At 50.3% G+C, this 20782-nt stretch overlaps 2 protein-coding genes across 8 annotated transcripts in view; both read left to right on the top strand.

Annotated features, from left to right (window-relative positions):
• The window catches only part of LOC125433264 (phospholipid-transporting ATPase IK-like), a 23246-nt gene extending 23077 nt beyond the window's left edge, over positions 1-169 (top strand). The window contains exon 10 of the mRNA XM_048497765.1: positions 137-169. Coding sequence (XP_048353722.1) covers positions 137-169 — 33 coding nt within the window. The remainder of the gene's footprint in view (positions 1-136) is intronic.
• A 1464-nt stretch (positions 170-1633) lies between these two features.
• TCF3 (transcription factor 3) overlaps positions 1634-20782 on the top strand; it is a 360303-nt gene continuing 341154 nt past the window's right edge. For 4 of the 7 annotated variants that reach the window (XM_048496146.1, XM_048496144.1, XM_048496143.1 and 1 more), the window contains exon 1: positions 1634-1795. In XM_048496146.1, the coding sequence (XP_048352103.1) occupies positions 1724-1795 (72 nt within the window). In that variant the 5' untranslated portion in view covers positions 1634-1723. The remainder of the gene's footprint in view (positions 1796-20782) is intronic. The other 3 variants (XM_048496140.1, XM_048496142.1, XM_048496139.1) reach the window with 1 other exon arrangement.

The following is a 20782-nucleotide window of genomic DNA, read 5'->3' as shown; positions in this document are numbered from 1 at the left end:
TTTGTTGGGGGGGGGGGGGGAGCACAGTATGCCATTGCTGGCGTTCCTTCCCCCCAGTTTTTCTGGAAGGCATTTCTGCTCTGTCATGTTGTTCTGTTAAGACCCAGACTGTTTTTCCCCTTCCTTGTCCCCAAAGATATCCGTGACTTCCTATGGACTAGGACAGTGATGGCGAACCTACGGCACGGGTGCCAGAGGTAGCACTCAGAGCCCTCTCTGGGCACGCACAGAGTTCATCATGTGGGGGGAAATCGCCCCCCACCCCCACACACATCTAGGCTGGCCTGGGCTGCTGGGCTCGATTATTAGCATTAAACCTAAGACCCAGTTTTGGGGAAGCAGTGTAGGTAACCCTGTTAAGCATTGTTAAACTCCACTGATTTTCATGCAAAGAACTAAAGCATGTTCCTTTACCTGGGAGTAAGCTGACAATGTGCTGGCAATGTGGCTTGCTTCTGAGTAAACCCTCCTAGGGTCATGATTCACTCGTTGGAAGAATTGCATGGTTGCTTCAAAGCAACGCCAACAACTACCACCAAGCTTACTCCCGAGTAACACACGCCTCAGAGCTAACCATTTTTCTTAACTAAAACCTCAGTATTCAGGTTAAATTGCCGTGTTGGCACTTTGTGATAAATAAGTGGGTTTTGGGTTGCAGTTTGGGCACTCGGTCTCGAAAAGGTTCGCCATCACTGGACTAGGATCTTTAATGTAGTGCGATTTTGTAAAATGAGAGGTGAAAACAGATGGTGGTGAGCAAGATATAGGGAAAGTAGGTTTGAAAGGACAAGGTGTTGCCAGACTGGCAAACTCTGATGCCACAAGTAAAAGCAACAGCGGAACTGGGAAAAAGGGAAGGAAGGAAGGAAGGAAGGAAGGAAGGAAGGAAGGAAGGAAGGAAGGAAGGAAGGAAGGAAGGAAGGAAGGAAGGAAGGAAGGAAGGAAGGAAGGAAGGAAGGAGACAGGGACTGGGATAAGGGAGGCAGGTAAGAAGGAAAGATTACAGAGAATAGGAGAGAGAAAGAAAGTAAGAATGTAAAAAAGGAAGGAAGGAAGGAAAACTGAGCAAGGAAGGAAGAAGGCAGGCACTGGGATAAGGGAGGCAGGTAAGAAGGAAAGATTACAGAGAATAGGAGAAAGAGAAAGTAAGAATGTAAAAAAGGAAGGAAGGAAGGAATTTTTTAAGCACAGCAATGAGGCCCTTTCCGCACATGCGGAATAATGCACTTTCAATCCACTTCCGCAGTTGCTTGCAAGTGGATTTTGCTCTTCCGCACAGCTGCAAAGTGCATTAAAAGTGCATTATTCTGCATGTGCGGAAGGGGCTGAATTCTCGCAGTCTTCATCCAGGATTTTTTCGGCAGAAGGAGTGTGGAGTTTTATTCCTGGCCCCGGCAATTTCCTGTTTGGCCGCCGCAGCCCAGCTTGGAAGTAAAGAAGAAGAAAAATTGGCAGAGACAAAGCAAACAGTGTGTGTGTTTTGTGTGTGTGCACTCAACAAGAGCGGCTGGCCCAGGAAGGGGGTTGTTCTGGCGAGAGTTTGGCCGGGGCCGGATTTATAATTCGAGGAGCAGATCTCGCAAATATATATATATATCTCGTTGTTTATGGACGACTTCCTTCCTCTCTTTAATGAAGCCGTGCTCCACGGCCCCTGTCCTCCTCCTCGATATTTATTTGTGATTTCTTTTGAAAGGACCGAGGCTGCTGAATCGGTGGGAATATGAACCAACAGCAGAGAATGGCCGCTGCAGGAACGGACAAAGAACTGAGCGACCTCCTCGACTTCAGCATGGTGAGCCAAAGAGCTTTTTGTGGGGGGGGTGGGGGAGACACCCGGGGACGTACATTTGGGGGAAGGGGAGAGAAGTTTGGCCTCTCCGTTCCCCTCCACCCTCCTAGCATTCTTGGGAGGCGGAACGGGTTGCAGGGAGGGGGGGGGGGAGGCGGAGAGAACTTCACAGCGTGCCTTTTCAGTGGGAGGCGACAGATTGGCTTAACTTGTTTGTTCGCCGTGGCAAGACCGAGGGGGATTCGTAATTGCTACGGTCGCCTTGTTATGAAGCCTCCTCGGGGATGGCTGGCCGGCCGGGAGGGCTGTGAGTTATGGGCAATTGCTCCGATAGAAAGTCTCCCCTCCCCCCCAAAAAAACCAAGGGAGTGGTGTCAGAATTCTGTGAAAAATCTGCCTGTGGATTGTTAGGAATGAGTGAATCGTGGGGCTGTTTCTCCTCTGGGTTTTCTGGGTTTTACACCCAGCGAGTTTGCAGTAGACTTGCCCACGAAGCAGGCAGAGGCCGCTGAGTGGATTGTTCTCGCGCGTGCAAGTGATAGATTGTGATAGATTCGCACATGCAGCCCGGGCTCGGCACCGCTTCTCATGGAGACCGTGAGGGTCTACGTTTGCCCCTGTGAACGTACAGACCCACGAGCGGTTTTTTTATTTGTTTGCGCAAGAATGTCCCTTTTGCGCATCAGCGCGTCCAAACTGCTTCTCCCTTTCTGTCTCCACTTTGAGTGGCGCGGGGGTCTGCAACCTGCGGCTCTCCAGATGTTCAAGGACGGCAATTGGCCAGGCTGGCAGGGGCTGATGGGATTTGTAGTCCACGGACATCTGGAGAGCCGCAGGTTGCAGACCCCTGGAGTGGAGAGAGCCGGGCGTTCCGAGTTGTGCCGATGATTCCTTTCCCCCCACATGGGAGATTCTGTCCCGCTCAGATCGGTTTGTGTCTGCGTGTTGCACTGCATCATGGTTTCACGAGGCCTGTGTCGGTTTTTCTCTGCCTCTCCGCCCCGCCCCTTGCCGCTTGTGCTGAAAGATGGCAGGCGGAGTTGGTGGCAGGGAGGCGTGTGTCATCCCAGCTGAAGTTGTCAGGGTTGTGTGGGTTTGGCTTTTTAAGATAAGGGACTTTTCTAGCAGGCTGGAGGGAGGCAGAGAGCCATGTCATGAGAAGTGAGAGATAACTGCAGCGTTTTTTCCCCCTTCTTGTTTCTGTGTGCTCCGGTCATCCAGGATTCACTTGAGGCCGCTTCCGCACATACAGAATAATGCACTTTCAACCCACTTTCAGTGCACTTTGCAGCTGGATTTTACTGGGCGGAATAGCAAAATCCACTTTTAAACAATTGTGAAAGTGGATTGAAAGTGCATTATTCTGCATGTCCGGAAGGGGCCTGAATTGCAGCCCTTTCGGGGATGAATGTTCAGAGTGGAATTTGGGGTTCTGTTCATATGGAATTGTTTCTCGGTGTGGGGGAAACATGCATATTTTCCATTGTATTCTGGCTGCCCCTCTTTTCCCATTTGGGATGTCTTCTGTGCTCTGTTGATACGTTTCTGTGATGCACTGCACCATGGGAGTTGTAGTCCATGGGCTTTCATGCATGCTTGCCATTGGCCCATTGCATGGGCCCGGAAAACCTTTTAAATGAAATGCTACCACATTTTTTGTGTTAGTTCTGGATTTATGTGTATGTTTGCTTAATGCACAGGTGTCAAACTCGCGCCCCTCCAGATGTTATAGACTATAGTTCCCATAATGCTGGCAGGGGATGATGGGAACTGTAGTCCATAACATCTGGAGGGCCGCGAGTTTGACACCTATGGTCTAACTCATTGAGAGATGTAGCTGAGAGGAGGCTGTTAGTTTGTCTCTGACTGATTTACGATGCTGGGTTTGCCTCATTCAAATCAGCATCCTCTAGGGAAGTGATGGGGAACCTTTTCGAGACCGAGTGCCCAAACTGCAACCCAAAACCCACTTATTTATCGCAAAGTGCCAACACGGCAATTTAACCTGAATACTGAAGTTTTCATTTAGAAAAAAACAGTTGGCTTAGAGGCGTGTGTTACCCGGGAGTAAGCTTGGTGGTAGCCGGTGGCTCTGCTTTGAAATAACCGTGCAACTCTTCCAACAGGTGAATCACGACCCTAGGAGGGTTTACTCAGAAGCAAGCCCCATTGCCAGCAACCGAGCTTACTCCTAGGTAAAGGATCGTGCTTTAGTTCTTCCTATGAAAATCAGTGGGGTTTAACAGCGTTTAACAGGGTTACCTACACTGCGTCCCCAAAACTAGATCTTAGGTTCAATGCTAATAATCGAGCCCAGCGGCCCAGGCCAGCCTAGATGTGTGTGTGGAGGGGGGACTCTGCTCGTGCCCACAGAGAGGGCTCTGAGTGCCACCTCTGGCACCCGTGCCATAGATTCGCCACCACTGCTCTAGGGGCATCACTGGATACGATTACAGTATCCAGTCATTCCCCAGTGCAGAGACTCAACAAAATTAGCTGTCTTCAAAAGAGGCTGCCTGCAGAGCACCTGCATGAGTCACTGCTTCTGTTAGTTAAGAATGATGATGGGGTGGGGGCATGTCAGTTTCTTCACAAGTTCACTCACACACACACACACACACACACACACACACACTGTGATCAAATCTTCCTGAGTTGAAGATGTAAACATGAGGTATGCCTCTAGTTTTAACGCAGGGGGGAAACAGGTTCGCCCCCACCATTCAGAGTCTGTGAATCACTGGGGTAGATTCGAGATGCCATAGTTTTGCAAAACTTTTGCGAAGCTTCCTGGGTCTGCTCTTTTCTTTCCTTGCCAAGTTTTCCTTGCCTTCCTTTGCTCTGGAATAATGTAGAAAATAAACTCGGGATGCAGCCACTGGTGACTTGGGAAGCAACCAGGAGAGTCGCTGCCCCTTTAACAAATCCTGCCTCGCCTCTCCCCTCCCCCTTTCTCTCCAAAAGTGATCCCATACTCTCTTTTTTTTTTCCTCTTTCATTCTTTCTTTTCTCTCCGCCACTGCTCTATGAATCAGCCCCAGAAAAGCCAGACAGATTGATTTTTTGTTTGCCACTTGGGGCCTTCCGAAGGAAAGCATTAGGGAGGCAGCCAAACAAAATTAGGAGTTTTGAATGTCCTACTGCATCGCCCACAGCGGGACATTTGGTGTGATACTTATTCAAAAACGAGCCCCCGCTGAGTCTGGGGGAGAATTGTTGCTCCCAGGTTATTGTGCGCAGGACCGCAATCTATAGCACAGGTAGGGCTACCAGCTCCAGGTTTGGAATCCTAGGAGATTTTGGGATGCAGCCTGGGGAGAGGGGAGTTTAAGGAGGGATTTAAATGGGGTCTAATGCCATAAAGCCCACCTTATAAAGCAGCCATTTTCTCCAGCCACCACCTGGAGTTGGCGACCTTAATCAACAAGGAAGTTGCCAGTTGCTTCTCTGCGTGGTTCATTGCATTACTCTTGCAACTTTGCAATTCCATCCCATATCGACACTGGGTATAACTAGGTCATTTTGCACATTCAGAGATGTGGCAGGGTGCCTCCTCTTCAGAGGAGGCTGCCTGTTGCATCTCTTTGTTTTTCTGTTGAGGTCTTGCACCCTCAACAATTCCATCACATCTCTGCATCGGGTATAACTGGAGCGTCACTCCTGTGCAGAGATGACACAAGTTTCTCCCCTCTCCTCTGGAGGCTGCCTGTTGGTCTCTGAGTGTCAACATACAAGCAAAGCAAACCTGTGATTAGAATGCAGTCTGTGTACCTTTCTTACAGGTAAGAACACATGTTTTGAAATCTTCCTGTTGGCTGACTTTTTGATGGATCCAGTGTAGCCATGCTCTGGCATTATAATTCAAAATATTTCTCAAAGGTCCCAACCCAGCCAAAGTCTTTGTAAGTAATCTAAGTCCTGACAGAGCAGGCCAAACTCATGGTTCTCCAGATGTTATGGATTACAGTTCCCATCATCCCCTGCCAGCATCATGCTGGCAGGGGATTATGGGAACTGTAGTCCATAACATCTGGAGGGCCAGCCTGATGTTTGACACCGGTGGTCCCACAGGAACCAAAACAAACCACCAATTCAAAACCCATTTTAAATGCATTGTTTCCAAGAGACCTATAAGGGTCAACATCTGGGCCTCAATAATCTCTGAGAACAAGGGCAGCAAATCTCCAGGTAATGGTGGGGATCTACTATGATTACAACTGATGCTGAGTTCCAAACAAACCCGGACAGGTTCAGGAACATAGTTAACAACCCACTTTAAGTGGAACAGGGCTTTTTCTTGGCTCATGCCGTTTGGATTTTAACATGGATCGTCTCCTTGTGGTGGTTCAGGTATAAATTCATACCAATCTGTGCACGTTAAACTGACAATCTAAACATAGGAATGCATAAAGGTAGCCAGAGATCTTTTTGAGTGCCCCTTCACTTGAGGGATAAATGGTGGTGCGGAACACAGATTCAACCAATGAGAAGGAAATCCAAGAGCAGATCAAACCGCCAAACCAATGAGAAGGAAATCCAAGAGCAGATCAAACCGCCAAACTAATGAGAAGGAAATCCAAGAGCAGATCAAACCGCCAAACCAATGAGAAGGAAATCCAAGAGCAGATCAAACCGCCAAACCAAACCACCAGGAAACTGCAGGCCAAGTTACCAGCTGCTAACCTCTGTAGCCCTGACCTGCAGAATACAACCTTGGAAGCTAAGCTGGGTCAAGGTGGTTAGTTAGTACTTGGATGGGAGACAACCTTGGAGCAGGGATACCTTTCTTTACTTTTGCTTTATTTTAAATTTAGACACCGCCTTATCATGGCAAGCCGAGCTCAGGGCAGCGAACCACAACGCCATCGTGTAAATATAAATATAATCAATGAAACAATCCGACAATCAACACATATCCTCTTAAAAAAAAAACAACGTCATCCAGAGATCTCGAATTAAATCATCCTGGTGATATAAATTCTTTGGGTTTCCCACTAATGTAAATGCCGGGAGTGGGACCTCCAAATAAGTACACAACACCCAACTCCCCCCAACTCCTAATTCCGAAAATCTATCTATTCCTAATCCATATAAAGGAAGGGGAGGGGAGGGGAGGGAAGAAGAAATGAGGAACGGGGGAGGGAAAAGGAGGGGATGGGATGGAGAGGCCAGGTGACAGATTGTATCTGCCCTTGCCATGGACTTGGCACATCTCTGTTTTCAAGGCCCTGCAGAATTTTATCACATCCCGGAGGGCCCCAATCTCAGGTGGTAAAGTGTTCCACAAGACCCTAATCTCAGGTGGTAAGGAGTTCTGCAGGGTCTTAATCTCAGGTGGTAAAGTGTTCCACAAACCCCTAATCTCAGGTGGTAAGGAGTTCCACAAACCCCTAATCTCAGGTGGTAAAGTGTTCCACAAACCCCTAATCTCAGGTGGTAAGGAGTTCCACAGGGTCTTAATCTCAGGTGGTAAAATGTTCCGCAGGGCCCTAATCTCAGGTGGTAAGGAGTTCAGCAGGGCCCTACTCTCAGGTGGTAAGGAGTTCCGCAGGGTCTTAATCTCAGGTGGTAAAGTGTTCCACAAGACCCTAATCTCAGGTGGTAAGGAGTTCTGCAGGGTCTTAAACTCAGGTGGTAAGGAGTTCCGCAGGGTCTTAACCCCTAGTGGTAAAAGTGTCCCACAAAGACCCCTAATCTCTGTGGTAAGGAGTTCCAGCAGGGTCTCTACTCAGGTGGTGGGGTGGAGTTCCAGAGGGCCCCCAATCTCAGGGGTGGGTGTATGCCCCACAAAACTCCTAATCCTAGGTGGTGGGTGAGTCTGCAGGGCCCTAATCTCAGGTGGTAAAGTGTTCCACAAGACCCTAATTTGTGGGGTGGTGGCGGAGTCTGCAGGGCCCTAATCTCTCAGGTGGTGTCTGGCCAAAAGACCCTAATCTTAGGTGGTAAGGAGTTCCAGAGGGTCTCTACCCTAGGTGTAAAGTGTTCCACAAGACCCTACTCTCAGGTGGTAAGGAGTTCCGCAGGGCCCTAATCTCAGGTGGTAAAGTGTTCCACAAAACCCTAATCTCAGGTGGTAAGGAGCTCCGCAGGGCCCTAATCTCAGGTGGTAAGGAGTTCCGCAGGGTCTTAATCTCAGGTGGCAAAATGTTCCGCAGGGCCCTAATCTCAGGTGGTAAGGAGTTCTGCAGGGTCTTAATCTCAGGTGGTCAAGTGTTCCACAAGACCCTAATCTCAAGTGGTAAGGAGTTCCGCAGGGCCCTAATCTCAGGGGGTGAAGCAGAACCTGGGGAATTCCTGAAATTACAGCCCATCTCCAGATGAGTTTCCCGGGAGAAAATGTGTGCTTTGGAGGGTGGCTTCTGGGGCAGTGAGTGCGCCGCACTGAGGTCTCTGTTGTCACAGGGCTCCATCCCTGAATCTCTAGGAGTTTCCCAACCAGAACCTGGCAGCCCTAGTGCTATCCTTCACTGGTGGCCAAGGGGGGCCCCCTGCCCACCTGACTACGGAAGCCCAAGGTATCCAAACGGAGGCAGGCAATGGCAAACCACCTGTTTGTCTATCGCAGGGGTCTGCAACCTGCGGCTCTCCAGATGTTCGTGGACTACAAATCCCATCAGCCCCTGCCAGCACAATTGGCCATGCTGGCAGGGGCTGATGGGAATTGCAGTCCATGAACATCTGGAGAGCCGCAGGTTGCAGACCCCTGGCCTATCGCATTGCAAACCATACGAGGTCGCCATAAGCCGGCCACAGCTTGATAGCACTGTCCTATATCAGCAACATCTGGGTCTTTTAAAAGGCACCGGAGCAACGGCAGGTGGCGAAAAGGGCATCTAATAGAGCAGCTGTGGTGCCGTTCATGATAAATACTCTAAAACAGGGGTGTCAAACTCACGGCCCTCCAGATGTTCACGAACTACAATTCCCATTAGTCCCTCCCAATGTGAGCATTGGCTACACTGGCAAGGGCTGATGGGAATTGTAGTTCATGAACATCTGGAGGGCCGCGAGTTTGACACCTGTGCTCTAAAACGTTCCCCCCTGCAAACTCTTTGTAGTTATTTGGGATAAAGTGTGGTTTGCGTTGCCAATTCCAAGTAGGGAAATTTCTGGGGATTTTGGAGGAGTTATTGCAGCAGGGTATCACTCAAGCCCATCAAAGCACCGAGCCCAATTCAAGGTGTTTTGCTCCACTTGTGAGATCCTAAATGACTTGGGCCCCAGGTATCTAAAGGAACATCTTCTCCCATGTCAACTTGCCTGTGTCCTAAAATCAGCAGATGAAGCCTTTCTGGTGGTACCACCGCCTTCAGTCCTAAAAAAATAAGTGGACACTGGAGACAGTGCTTTTTCAGTGGTGGCCCCGAGGTTGTGGAATTATCTGCCCCCCTCCCAAGATGTGCCAAGCATCTTCTTTAGATGCATTTGGAAACCTAGTAAAGACACACCTATTTTCCCTGGCCTTTGGCTGAAGAGATGATTTCCCCTCTTCTGGTAATATGGATTTTTAAATAGGTGTTGCTGATAGAATCATAGAATTGGAAGACACCGCAAGGGCCATGAAGTCCAACCCCCTGCCATGCAGGAACACACAATCAAAGCACTCCCGACACATGTTCATCCAGCCTCTGTTTAAAAACCTCCAAAGAAGAAGACTCCACCGCTCTCTGAGGCAGTGAATTCCACTGTCGCACAGCCCTGACGGTCAGGAAGTTCTCCCTAATGTTTAGGTGGAATCTCTTTTCCTGCACCTTGAATCCATGACTCCGTGTCCTAATCTCCGAGGCAGCAGAAAACAAGCTTGCCCCCTCTTCGACATGACGTCCCTTCAAATATTTAAAAGTGGCTATCATGTCCCCCCTTAACCTACGCTTCTCCAGACTAAATATCCCCAGCTTCCAAAGCCTCTCTTCGTAGACCTTTTACCATTTTTGGTTTTTGAAAAAATCAATCTTAATGATCCTCTGAAGATGCCAGCCACAGATGCAGGCGAAACGTCAGGAGAGAATGCTGCTAGAACACGGCCATACAGCCCGGAAACCACACAGCACCCAAAATCTTAATAAGTTATGTGAAATTGGGTAGGTTTTATGGACTCAGTGTTCACTGTCATAGCGTGATGTATTGTAATTGCTTTTAGGTACATCAAAAAAGTATGCTTTTTATCTTGGACTGTGACTTGCCCTGAGACCTTCGGGGAGAGGGCAGCTACAAATACATAATACAAATAAATAAATACATGCACAGATACATTTTCTTCAGGAGGACCGACCTCTATTGGCTGGAGATTAGCTGTAATTCCAGGAGAGCTCCAGGATTCATCTGGAGGTTGGCAACCCTATCAAAAGCCCTATGTCGCCTAGTTTTAGCTTTAAAAAGGGATTGGACAGATTTATGGAGGAGAAGTCGATCTACGGCTACCAATCTTGATCCTCCTTGATCTGAGATTGCAAAGGCCTTAGCAGACCAGGTGCTCAGGAGCAGCAGCAGCAGAAGGCCATTGCTTTCACATCCCGCAGGTGAGCTCCCAAAGGCACCTGGTGGGCTACCGCGAGTAGCAGAGTGCTGGACTAGATGGACTTTGGTCTGATCCAGCAGGCTAGTTCTTATAGAAATGAAGTTGCTGGAATTCCTGCTGTGCTGGGATTGCTGAATTTGTGCAACCAGGCTACAAAGAGTCTCTAAATAAGCCAAGCAATGTCCAGATAGCTAAGCATAAGTCCCTCCCTTGTCAAGTATTCCTGGCCAGCAGAGGGGGAGGGAGGGTTGAGTTGTCTGACTCAGGTTGGGGAATCCCGGAGATCTGGAGAGGAAATGTAATTCTGGGGCGTCTCCAGGCTTCAACTGGAGGTTGGCAACTCTGCGAGGACAAATCACAAGTGATGGTTGTTATTTTTTTTCAAAAAGCAAATGCTTTAAATTTTTATTTTTCAAAATGCATTGCAGATAGTATAATATCGCACAGTATAAACCTAATGCAAATGCATTATACTCTCTGATTTATTAATCCTTAAATGTTCACAAAAATATAGAACGTATAGATCTTACAAAACATATTTATTACCCATCATTGAAAAACTGAAGCGTGCTACATTCTGAATTTCGCTAAATATATTTCTAGACTATTTCATAACTAGAATGCACATCTTGTGTTAATTTCCCATTCATAAATCCTTCCACCTCCCCCGCAATTAATTTTCCTTACTAGCCAAAGTGCTAAACAAGAGATCTTCTTCACCCGCACAAGAACGGCGCGGGCGGGCGACGACAAACGTAACAGCCCAGCAGCTGCTGGCAGGGCCTCCTCCTTTGGCTCAGTGGGCGAAGAAGGGCTCGCAGGGTTAGGCAGACAGTCAGAAGGGCGGGGCGACGAGAGAAAAGAGGGACGGCTCCCATTGGCCTGCTCGCTTGCTACTCCGGACCGCCGCGCCCTCTCGTTGGATGCTGCCCCGCGGCCTTATCATTCCATCTCTTCGGTGCTCCCATTTCGTCACGCTGCTGCTGCTGCTGCCGTTTCCTCTACGTCGACCTAAGCGGTGTCCCTCCGCTAGGAAACATAGTGCCTGGGATTCCACCCCCGTCGCGTTGCTCCTCCCAGGCTCCGCACACTTCTTCTAGGCCCCGCCCTTTACCCTTTTAAAAAGCCATTGATCCGCCTCCTCTGGGGGGAGGGGTTGCGTGATGGCTGTTTTAAATGAAAGCATGTTCCATTTGGGTTGTAATTATTAATCAGCATGACTCCTTCCAGTGAGCAAATAGGGTGCAAGACTATATACACGCACATACATGTATACATACACATATATACATGTGTGTGTGTATTGAAATACACATACATGCAGATATATACACCTATGAATGTATGCACGGAATGTACATACATACGTGTGTATATGTATATTCCATACTCAGCGTGTGTTTATGTATATTCCATACTCTTATACGGAATATAAGATATATTCTGTATATTCTGTACTCTTTGCAAACCACAAGGGGTCTAATGGGGGTCAGTGCAAATACAGTATCTGAAGACCACTTAATAACTGAAAGATACAGTAACAGCCACTAACCCCAACTTTAAAAATTTTTTTTAAAAAAACTGGATTCTGCAAATCCATAGAGGTGCATAATCTAGTTTTTAAAAACCTCCACGTACAGAAGCAGTCTATTAGTGGTTGTCAAGCCTGCATCTCCAGGGGCAAAAATCTATCTCCATTTAACAAATGCACTTGTTTAAAAAAAAACACCTAGGGGAGTGTGTCATCGTTCCACCTGTTTCTGGGGCTGGGGGTTGGAGCAGGGCCACTTAGTCCAGTCCTGCAGGGCCTACTCTGTTTCGGAACAGGTGAGATGGGAATGATGGAGATGCCCAGGTGTCTCACATGTGTATCATCTGGATCCAGACTTCCTAGGCTAGAGGAATTGACCTACGAACGTGCTCTCACCTGGTACCATTCCAGAGCAATCTAGTGCCGTGGTGGCGAACCTGCCAGCATGGCCAATTGGCTGATGGGAATTGTAGTCCATGAACATCTGGAGTGCCATAGGTTCGCCTCCACTGATCTAGTGTCACCCATATGAAATAGGGTGCTACTGCACAGATTTGCGGGTTCAATAGATGCCCACAGAGGTCAAGTTTAGGACACGTGGGTCTCATGCTTTGGGGGGGGGACAGGTTACATTGACGACTGGGGTGACTACGGGGCGTCGCCCTGGAGACATTTATGGCTCCTTTGTTCATTGGCTGGTCTGGGCACAGATATAATTTAGTAGGGTTGTGGGCCGAGGCGGGAGGGGGCGTACACATAGCTGAAGCTCTGATCCCACATCAGTTCTCCGAAGCTAAGTAATGCGGGTACTTGGATGGGAGGCCACCGAGGAAGGCTCTGCAGGAGAAGTGGCACACCACTGTTTAACTACTCTGGCCTTGAAAAACCTAAGGGCTTGCCAAGGCTTGGCTGTGACTCAATGGCCCCTTAGACATACCCCCACGCAAGGTCATGTGCTTGAACAGGTAGCTGTTATGGGAGAAGTGTTCTCATAACAGCGGGGGGTGCCCATTTTGGCACCCTCCCAAGTTTCTGGGCTTTGGGACCTTACCAACCCACAAATGATGGTGGAGATATATGCTGAGATGTTAATTGATTCAGGGGAAATGGAGCCATGCGCAAGTAATTTACAAGCCAGGGATGCCTTAACTTAAGTATACAGAAGGTTCAAACTCTGGGCCCCCAGGAGTGTAGGGGCCCCATGCTAATCTAGGTCTGTTGTGGCTTGTTGTAGATATATAAATAAATACTATACTGTAAATTATACTCTACTATACCATTCTATATACACTATACAATACACTGTACTATTCTAGCCTACATACTGTACTATACCATAGCATACCATACACTATACTATACTCTATAGGCGGGTCAATCTGTAAGGCTTCCCCTCCACAAAAGCCAGGATTGAGGACTACAATTCCCATCACCCCCTGCCAGAATGGTGCTGGCAAGGGATGATGGGAACTGTAGTCCATAACATCTGGAGGGCCGCAAGTTTGACACCTATGCATGACACTGTGTTGTTGTTGTTGTTGTTATTGTTATTATTATTATTATTACACGCTATTATTGGCTATTATTATTGTAGATTCCACAGCCGCTAGATCTTTAGTTGGTTGTTGGTCTTCACGCAACTCGAACCTCACCTAGAGGCCTAGGGAAGTTGTAATGTATCGGCGTAGTATTCCTGCTGATCCCAGCAGGGCTGCCTTCTGAAATCTGACATATTATTTTAATTAATTAGCTCTCATAGGACCGCCTAAATCTCCAAGGGCTCTTGGCTGTGCCAATAAGCACCAATGCACAATAAAATACAACCCCGTGCTTGAAATTAGTAAATGATAATAAAACTCCTTTAAAACACACTAGTAGCATTTCATCAAGTAAAACCTATAAATACCCACATTAACCATACACACACTAATAATACCATAGTGTACTATACACCAGGGGATGACCAACCTATGGTGCTCCCCATCAGCCCCTGCCAGCATGGCCTGGGCTGATGGGAATTGTAGTCTATGAACAACTGGGAGCACCATAGGTTGGCTGGTCCCTACCTGCAACGGGTACCAGTGGTGGCGAACCCATGGCACTCCAATTGGCCATGCTTGCAGGGGCTGGATGGGATCAGTAGTCCATGAGCACCTGGGAGCACCACAGGCTGGCCATCCCTACTATACACTCACATGGGCTCAGTGGTGGCTGGGAACTCCCATGACACTCCAATTGGCCACAAGTGCTGGCAGGGGCTGCCATTGGAACAGCGTCCATGAATACCTGAGAGTGCTATAGGTTCACCACCACTGCACTATACTATACTATACTATATAGTATATTCTATACTATACACTGTACTACACTATATTTTATTATACTATCTTATATTATACTATTATTATATTATACTATATTATATTAAACTATCCTTATAAGTGTTAATTCATACCAGGGCATAGGGGAACTCAGGCCCTCGAGAGTCAAGGACGCGCCCCTTCTGTCCTTGGTGGACTATGGCTCCAATTTTAGCCGAACTGGCCGGTTTCATCCTTGCCCTCACTGCAGGCAGCAGAGCTGGGTGTAACCAATTGCCCGCAGCTGGCTGGGCTGACGCTGGCTTCCCCTCCTCCTGCCTGCCCCGTTGGAGCGGGGCAAGCGCTTTCCCTGCAACCGGCAAGGCCGAGTCACTGGTTTCATCCTTGCCCGCCTCCTGCAGGCAGCAGGGCAGGACAAGACACCGTCTTCGGGCTGGCTGGCTGGGGCCATGCCACGGCCTGGCTCTTCCACCTGGGCCGTTGGAGAGCGGGCGGGTGCTTCTTCTGGCTGGCCGGGTAGGCCGAGCCGCCGGTTTTTCCTGTCCTGCCCACCCCTGCAATTTATAGGGCGGGCGCATCCATGCGCTTCTCAGAATGAGTGGAGTAAAAGGTTAAAAAAAAACCCAATATATACAGTGTTATCTTTATTTTAAATGTCAAAAATTATTTGCGGCTCCAAGTGTTTTCTTTTCCCGTGGAAAACGGGTCCAAATGGCTCTTTGAGTGTTAAAGGTTCCCTACCCCTGCACTATACCATACTATACCATACTATACACTGTACTACACTATACGGGGGAGGGCGGTATAAAAATGCAACAATAAATAAATAAATAAATAAATAAATAAATACTATACACTGTACTATACCACACCATACTATAAATATTTGCTATTTGAAAACGCATATTTAGCATGTGTGTTTTACTAAAGACAATGAACAATATTAATGTGATTCTTTTAGGATCCCCAGTGGACGTTGGCATCAGCCTCCGATTTAGTATGCCGGTCACCTCTGCAACATGTATCTCATGTACTGGTTTGACCAGAGGCCTATAGTGCTCTTAAGACGGCCCTGTATGGCAGGATAGACTGAGGCAGGGCAGTGAACCCAGAAAGGAAAGCGAGGCAGGCCCGCAAAAGGGTTTTAGGGTCCTGGGGTGGAAGTTTAGGGCCATCCGCACTATAGGGTATTGGCTAGGTAAGACCGGAGAGGTTTGAGGGACAGTTCTAGGGTCCTTTTGGGCATGCCTGGGAATCTTATTCATTTGCTGCAAGGTCTCCCTTGCTCTGTGGACTTCCGGGCGGGGGGAATTATGGGATGTGTCTCAACCCAGGGCAGAAATCGCGGTTAAATAAAAACTCTTTGCGGGAAGGCCCAAGTGGGGCGCTCAGCCCTGAGCATTTGCGGGTGGCGTGTGGTTCTGTGGACTCATCCGGCTAGAGGGGTCCTCTGGTGATCTTTCCTACTCTCGGGATGGGGGGGGGGGGGGGGGAGGAGTCCAAAAGATCTGCTGAATTGTGGATCTAGTGCAGGAAGAGACCAGGATTCTCAGTTTCCAATTCGTTTCCGAACGGAGACCCGTTTTGGGAACCAGGCCGGGGGTGGTGGTGGTGGTAGTTGCTTCTTTGAAATGCTGCGGGGAGGGCCAGTAGGAACTCGTACCCCGGATCCTTTCTCTTACACAATCCCAAATATTTAGGAGAAAAAAGGGGGGGGGAGGGTGGAAACTGCCGACTTTTGCGCGGATCCCGAGCGTCGAAGCCGAGCGCCGGACCTCCCCCTTCCCAAAGATTTTTTTGGGGGGAGGAGGGAAAGGAGCCTCGTGGGCAGCAGCCCCACTCTTCTTTTCACCCCTCCTTTTTTTTCTTGCTTGTGCAGCTGCCCTCCTGGAGGCTGCTGCGGCGGAAGGATACGGCGGGCGGGAGGGGAGGGGAGGGGGGGAGGATAGGGAAGGAGGAGGAGGAGAAGGAGGGGGCAAAGCCAGGCTGCGATCCGTGCGTGTTGTGTGCCTGTGTGGAAGCGGCGGCGGCGAGGAGGAGGAGGAGAAGGGGGCGCTCGTCCGCCTCCCTCTCCGGCCGCCCCAGCTCGAGCGGGAGTCGCGGCCAGCGGCGGCTGCCATCCGGGGGGAGCCGGGGGGTGGGAGGGCGAGGGGGGGGGACCAGAAAGGCACCATGAGCCGCCGCCGAAGTCGGCGCTAACTGGAGGCCCCGCGCGAGGGCAGGACTTTTACTTTCGGAGCGGATGGAACGTTGGGGGAGCCTTTGATCGCGCCCGCGGGGGAGCGCCGGCCGAACGTTGGGGGAGCCTTTAATCAGGGGCCGCATCGAACGTCGGGGGGGACCGAGACGCTTTGATCCTCTGGCTACAGTGTAGCCATTTCCGTTCGCTACGTTGGAAAGTCGCCGCCGCCGCCTCGGCCGCCGCCGGGAGAACAATAGGAAAGGCAGGAAGGGGGAACCGGGGCGCTGCGGGCTTGCCCCCCCCCCCGGCTGCGCCCCGGATCTTTGCGGACGCGGCTCCGTTGGATGTGCTCCCCTCATCCGCAGCGCTGAGCAGGTAAGTCGTGAGAGGGGGAGGGGCTGCCGTTTTCTAATTTGGGGGGATCTGTTTTTTTTTTAAAAAACTCCTCCCTTCACGGAACTATTTTTAGGGGGGGGTAAATCTCCCCGACTGTTCCCTCGCTCCCCTCCAGTCTCAAATCCTACCCTCCATATTTTTCGAGGGGGGGATTCCTGCACCCCCCCCTTCCCATTGTCGCTCCTTTCTTTCTCCTTTTCTCCCCCCCCCCGGAAGTCGCATTAAACTTCATGGGGTGGGGGACTCCTTGCTTTCTTTCCCCCTCTCCTGCTTATGGGTGGGCGGGGGGGGGTCGGAAAGACTTTCTTACGACTCCTTCTGAACTGTTACAAAGTTGAGCTTTTGGGGGGAGGGCCGGACAAGAGAGAAGGAGAGCCCCTCTTCCCTCACCCCCCCCCCCACTTTCGTGCCTCGTGGAGTTTATTGTATTTGGGAAGAGGCGGCCACGTCGTGTGTGTATTGGGGTGTGTTTGTGTGTGATTTCTTTTCCACTTGGAACGCGGGCGTGAAATTCCCGTGGGGCTTTTATGGTGGCTCAGAAACGCGCCCCCCCCCCCTTTTACTCGGGGAAGTTCATTTGACACAAACTTGATCGGTTGCAAACTTTAAAAAAAAATATTATCCCAACGTGCAAGGTGTCGGGTGCCGTCGAGTTTTGCAGACCAGACTCTTAAAAGCATTCTCTTCTCTCCCCCCCACCCAATTCCCTAGGGGGGGGGGTCATGATACTTTGACACCCCCTGAAGACTCCCCCTTAGATCCAAGATCTTTTATTTCCTCTTCCTATCGTCTCTATAGTCCATAATTTCTCCCCCCCCCCCTCCCAACTCGCACACCTTAAAAGCATTCAGCTATTGGTTAAAAAGTTAGCAACAGGGAGAAACTGTTAAAAGAATGGCAATGTTGCGTGGAGGTCTTTGTGGCATGAATAATCCCCCCCCCCTCACGTCCACGGAGTAGCACAGAGCCCCCCTCTGGCTTTTCAGGACCCTAAATTATTAGGTAAGGAGGGGGTCTTCAGGGAGGGGGCTGCCAAGTGTAACTGAGCATCCGCTCCGATTGGCCTCTTCCTCCATTCCTGTTTTGCCCTGAACCCAGCTTCCCCAAACAGGTTTGGGGTTCCTGGCTGGATTGTTTTGGGAGCTCCTGTGCGTGATGGTGCAGGCCGCCTCGAAACGCTGTGGGCGCTGGGCGCAGCCCTCTGGAGTGGACCGGCCTCGCGTGGGCGTATGCCCAAACGGGCTCCCCGGTTGCCCGGTGTCAAATCCACGGGCTGGGCTCCAAAACCTCACAAGTGGCCTTTCGAGCACCGGGGGTCGGCCCCTGGGCATGGCCATGACGTGGACTTGGTCGCTTTTGGGGGAGGGGGGGTTCTGTTTTGGCAACAGCCCCGGGGGGGATATCTGGGGGTGAATTGGGCAGGGCAGAGGGGACCCTTTTTGTGGCATGGGGAGGGGGCACGTGTGCCATTCCCTCCCAGGCCTCCCTTGACCCAACTGGAAGACCCCATTTCTGGAGTGTTGCTCTGCAGAAGGACTCAACGCGGGGGGGGGGGGGGGGGGGGGGGGGGAGAAAAGAGGGTGGGCGGGGGGGGGGGTTGGTGGGGGGGGGGGGGGCGCCCTGGTCTTCAGTGCCAGTTTCCAAGTGGGAAGGCTGGCCCAGATTCTCCTACGGGGTTGTCTGGACGAGAACCGGCGTTCTGGCATGGGCAACGGCCCCGTGAACTCAGGCAGAGACACAAGCGCACCCCTCAAAAAATTCCATATGTGCATTTTCCTGCAGTACAGGAGATCACGAAGGCTTTTTTTTTGAGCGGGGGGGGGGGTCGTCAGGGATGTTGCCAGAGACAGCAGCTGTTTGGGCAAGATTCGTCTGTGTCTTCAGCCACGCCGAAACCAAAGAGAGAAGTATGGAAGGGGCCCATAATATGCTTTCTACTATGAGTGACTTGTGTGCTAAACATCTCCCGAGTCCCTTTGTGTGCGCGCGCGTGCGCCTGTGAGAAGATCGTAAACTTTTTTTTAGGGGGGGGCTCGCGGGTAAGGCTGCACCTTCCCCCCCCCAAAAAAAACTTTGTCTGCAAAGTTTTGAACCCTCTTTACCTTTCTTGCTCCTCCGTCCGACGTGTTGTGTTCAAATAAAGGTTCTGCGAGGGTCTCATAAACTAGATGACCCTCTTAGGAACATCAGCGGCCCTGTTTGCTGGTGGGGGTGGAAGGAGTTGTGGAGGAAAAGGGGGCGGGGAAAGAAAGGGGGTGGGTGAGGGGGGGGGGAGGGCCAGGAGGCCTTCTTTGTCCTGTAGTAAGAAACTCTCTGCTTCTGCGGAAGGAGTTTGGAAGAGAGAGATCGGGTTGAAGTGCATTTTGGGGTGAGGGGGGGGGGTCTCTCTATGTCACCAGGGAGAATCTACTTTTTCAAAAGTTACTTGCCATTGTCGCAACGTACATTCTTTTAGGTCGGGGTGGGCTACAGGCTTGGTTCCTTCATTTTGCTTGCAAGGTGTTTCTTGGGGAAAGGGGGGGAGCAATCAAATCCAGCTCACCGACCTGAGCGGCACTCAGCTTGGGGGAGCCCCCCCCCCCCTTCAAAATTCACAGCCCTTTCGCTGCATTTATGCCCGGCCGCCTTAAACACCCCGGGCCGCTTGATCCGAGGGGAGCTTTTTTGTCCGATTGAAATGCGTTCAAGTTTCTTTTTTTTAAATCTAGATGAAAATATACTTCCAACAAATGCTTCGGCCTCAGGGGTATCAAGTGACCCCCTTCTTTATTTCTCTTCCCCCCCCCCCCCTATCTTTCTCGGTAATGCATTCAAGATGAGAAGCGGGGGGGGGGGGGATGGTAAATTTGTTTCTCGAAAGCCCTGGGTATTTTCATAAGAGCTGGAACGTGGCTCCATTTTAATAACGTAGCGTGCCCTTGTCTTTACCCACCAGGGCAAGGGCAGGGTGAAAGTGACCCATAATCCCACTCTCCAGTATCAAATCATAAATTGATGAGATGTGATCCTCATAGGAAGCGGTGGGATACAGTCCCCACTTCTCCCCCTGTCAGAAGTGGGCCAATTTTTTGCAGAGGGGGGCGGGGATCAAAACATCACGGGCTGGTATCTTCCTAGGGAAGACACCCGTTTGCCACCTCTGCCTTCCCCCCAGCTGGCATGTGTTGGAGTGCACAAGCTAATCTAGTTCACCAGATAAGCCCCCCCCTGTCACCCACAAAAGCATACACATGAATGTAGAAAAGGTATCGTGGGGCTAAAAATATTGCAGGCTGATTTGTTTTGAAAGTGCCATGGAGTCACAGGTGACTTACGGCGACCCTGTGTAGGGTTTTCAAGCAAGAGGAATTCAGGGGCAGTTCGCCCTTTCCCACCACCGTGTGGGCTGGGAGAGTGCTGAGAGAACTGAGACTGGCCCAAGGTTACCCAGCGGTCTTCATGTGGAGGAGTGGAGAATTAAACCCGGGTTTCCGGATTAGAGTCTGCTGCTCTTAACCGCTAAACGATGCTGGCTACCTCACCTGGCTTTCATCGTGAGACTTGGCCTTTCCAGATCGTTCCTGTGCATCACCTAGTTAAAACGGACTAGCCCCTTGCATTGATGCTTACTAAATAAGATAAATAGGGAGGGGCATAGTGAAAATCGGCCATCGGATGGAGCCCATCCGTCAGGTCGTCAGCTCAAGGGCTTTTAATTTTCGGCTTAGCGGTAAAATGTGTGTGTGTGTGTGTGTGTGTGTGTGTGTGTGTGTGTGTGTGTGTGTGTGTGTGTGTGTGTGTGTGTGTGTGTGTCAGAGACAGCTGTGCTCCTGAGCATGTGCAAAGTGTGTTTGACCCCGCAGCTCGCCCCTAGGCAAGGGATTAAGGTAGGCCGGGCGTCCACATCCACTTGGGAGCACAGAAGAGCCCAAGTGGACGGCTTTGAAGAAGAAGAAGAAGAGTTTGGATTTATATCCCCCCCTTTCTCTCCTGCAAGGAGACTCACAGGGGCTGACAATCTCCTTGCCCTTCCCCCCCTCACAACAGACACCCTGTGAAGTAG

Source organism: Sphaerodactylus townsendi, linkage group LG05 (assembly GCF_021028975.2).
Source record: "Sphaerodactylus townsendi isolate TG3544 linkage group LG05, MPM_Stown_v2.3, whole genome shotgun sequence".
Taxonomy (NCBI): Eukaryota; Metazoa; Chordata; class Lepidosauria; order Squamata; family Sphaerodactylidae; genus Sphaerodactylus; species Sphaerodactylus townsendi.
Note: the sequence above shows the minus strand (reverse complement) of the source record. Positions and strands in the feature narration are given on the sequence as shown.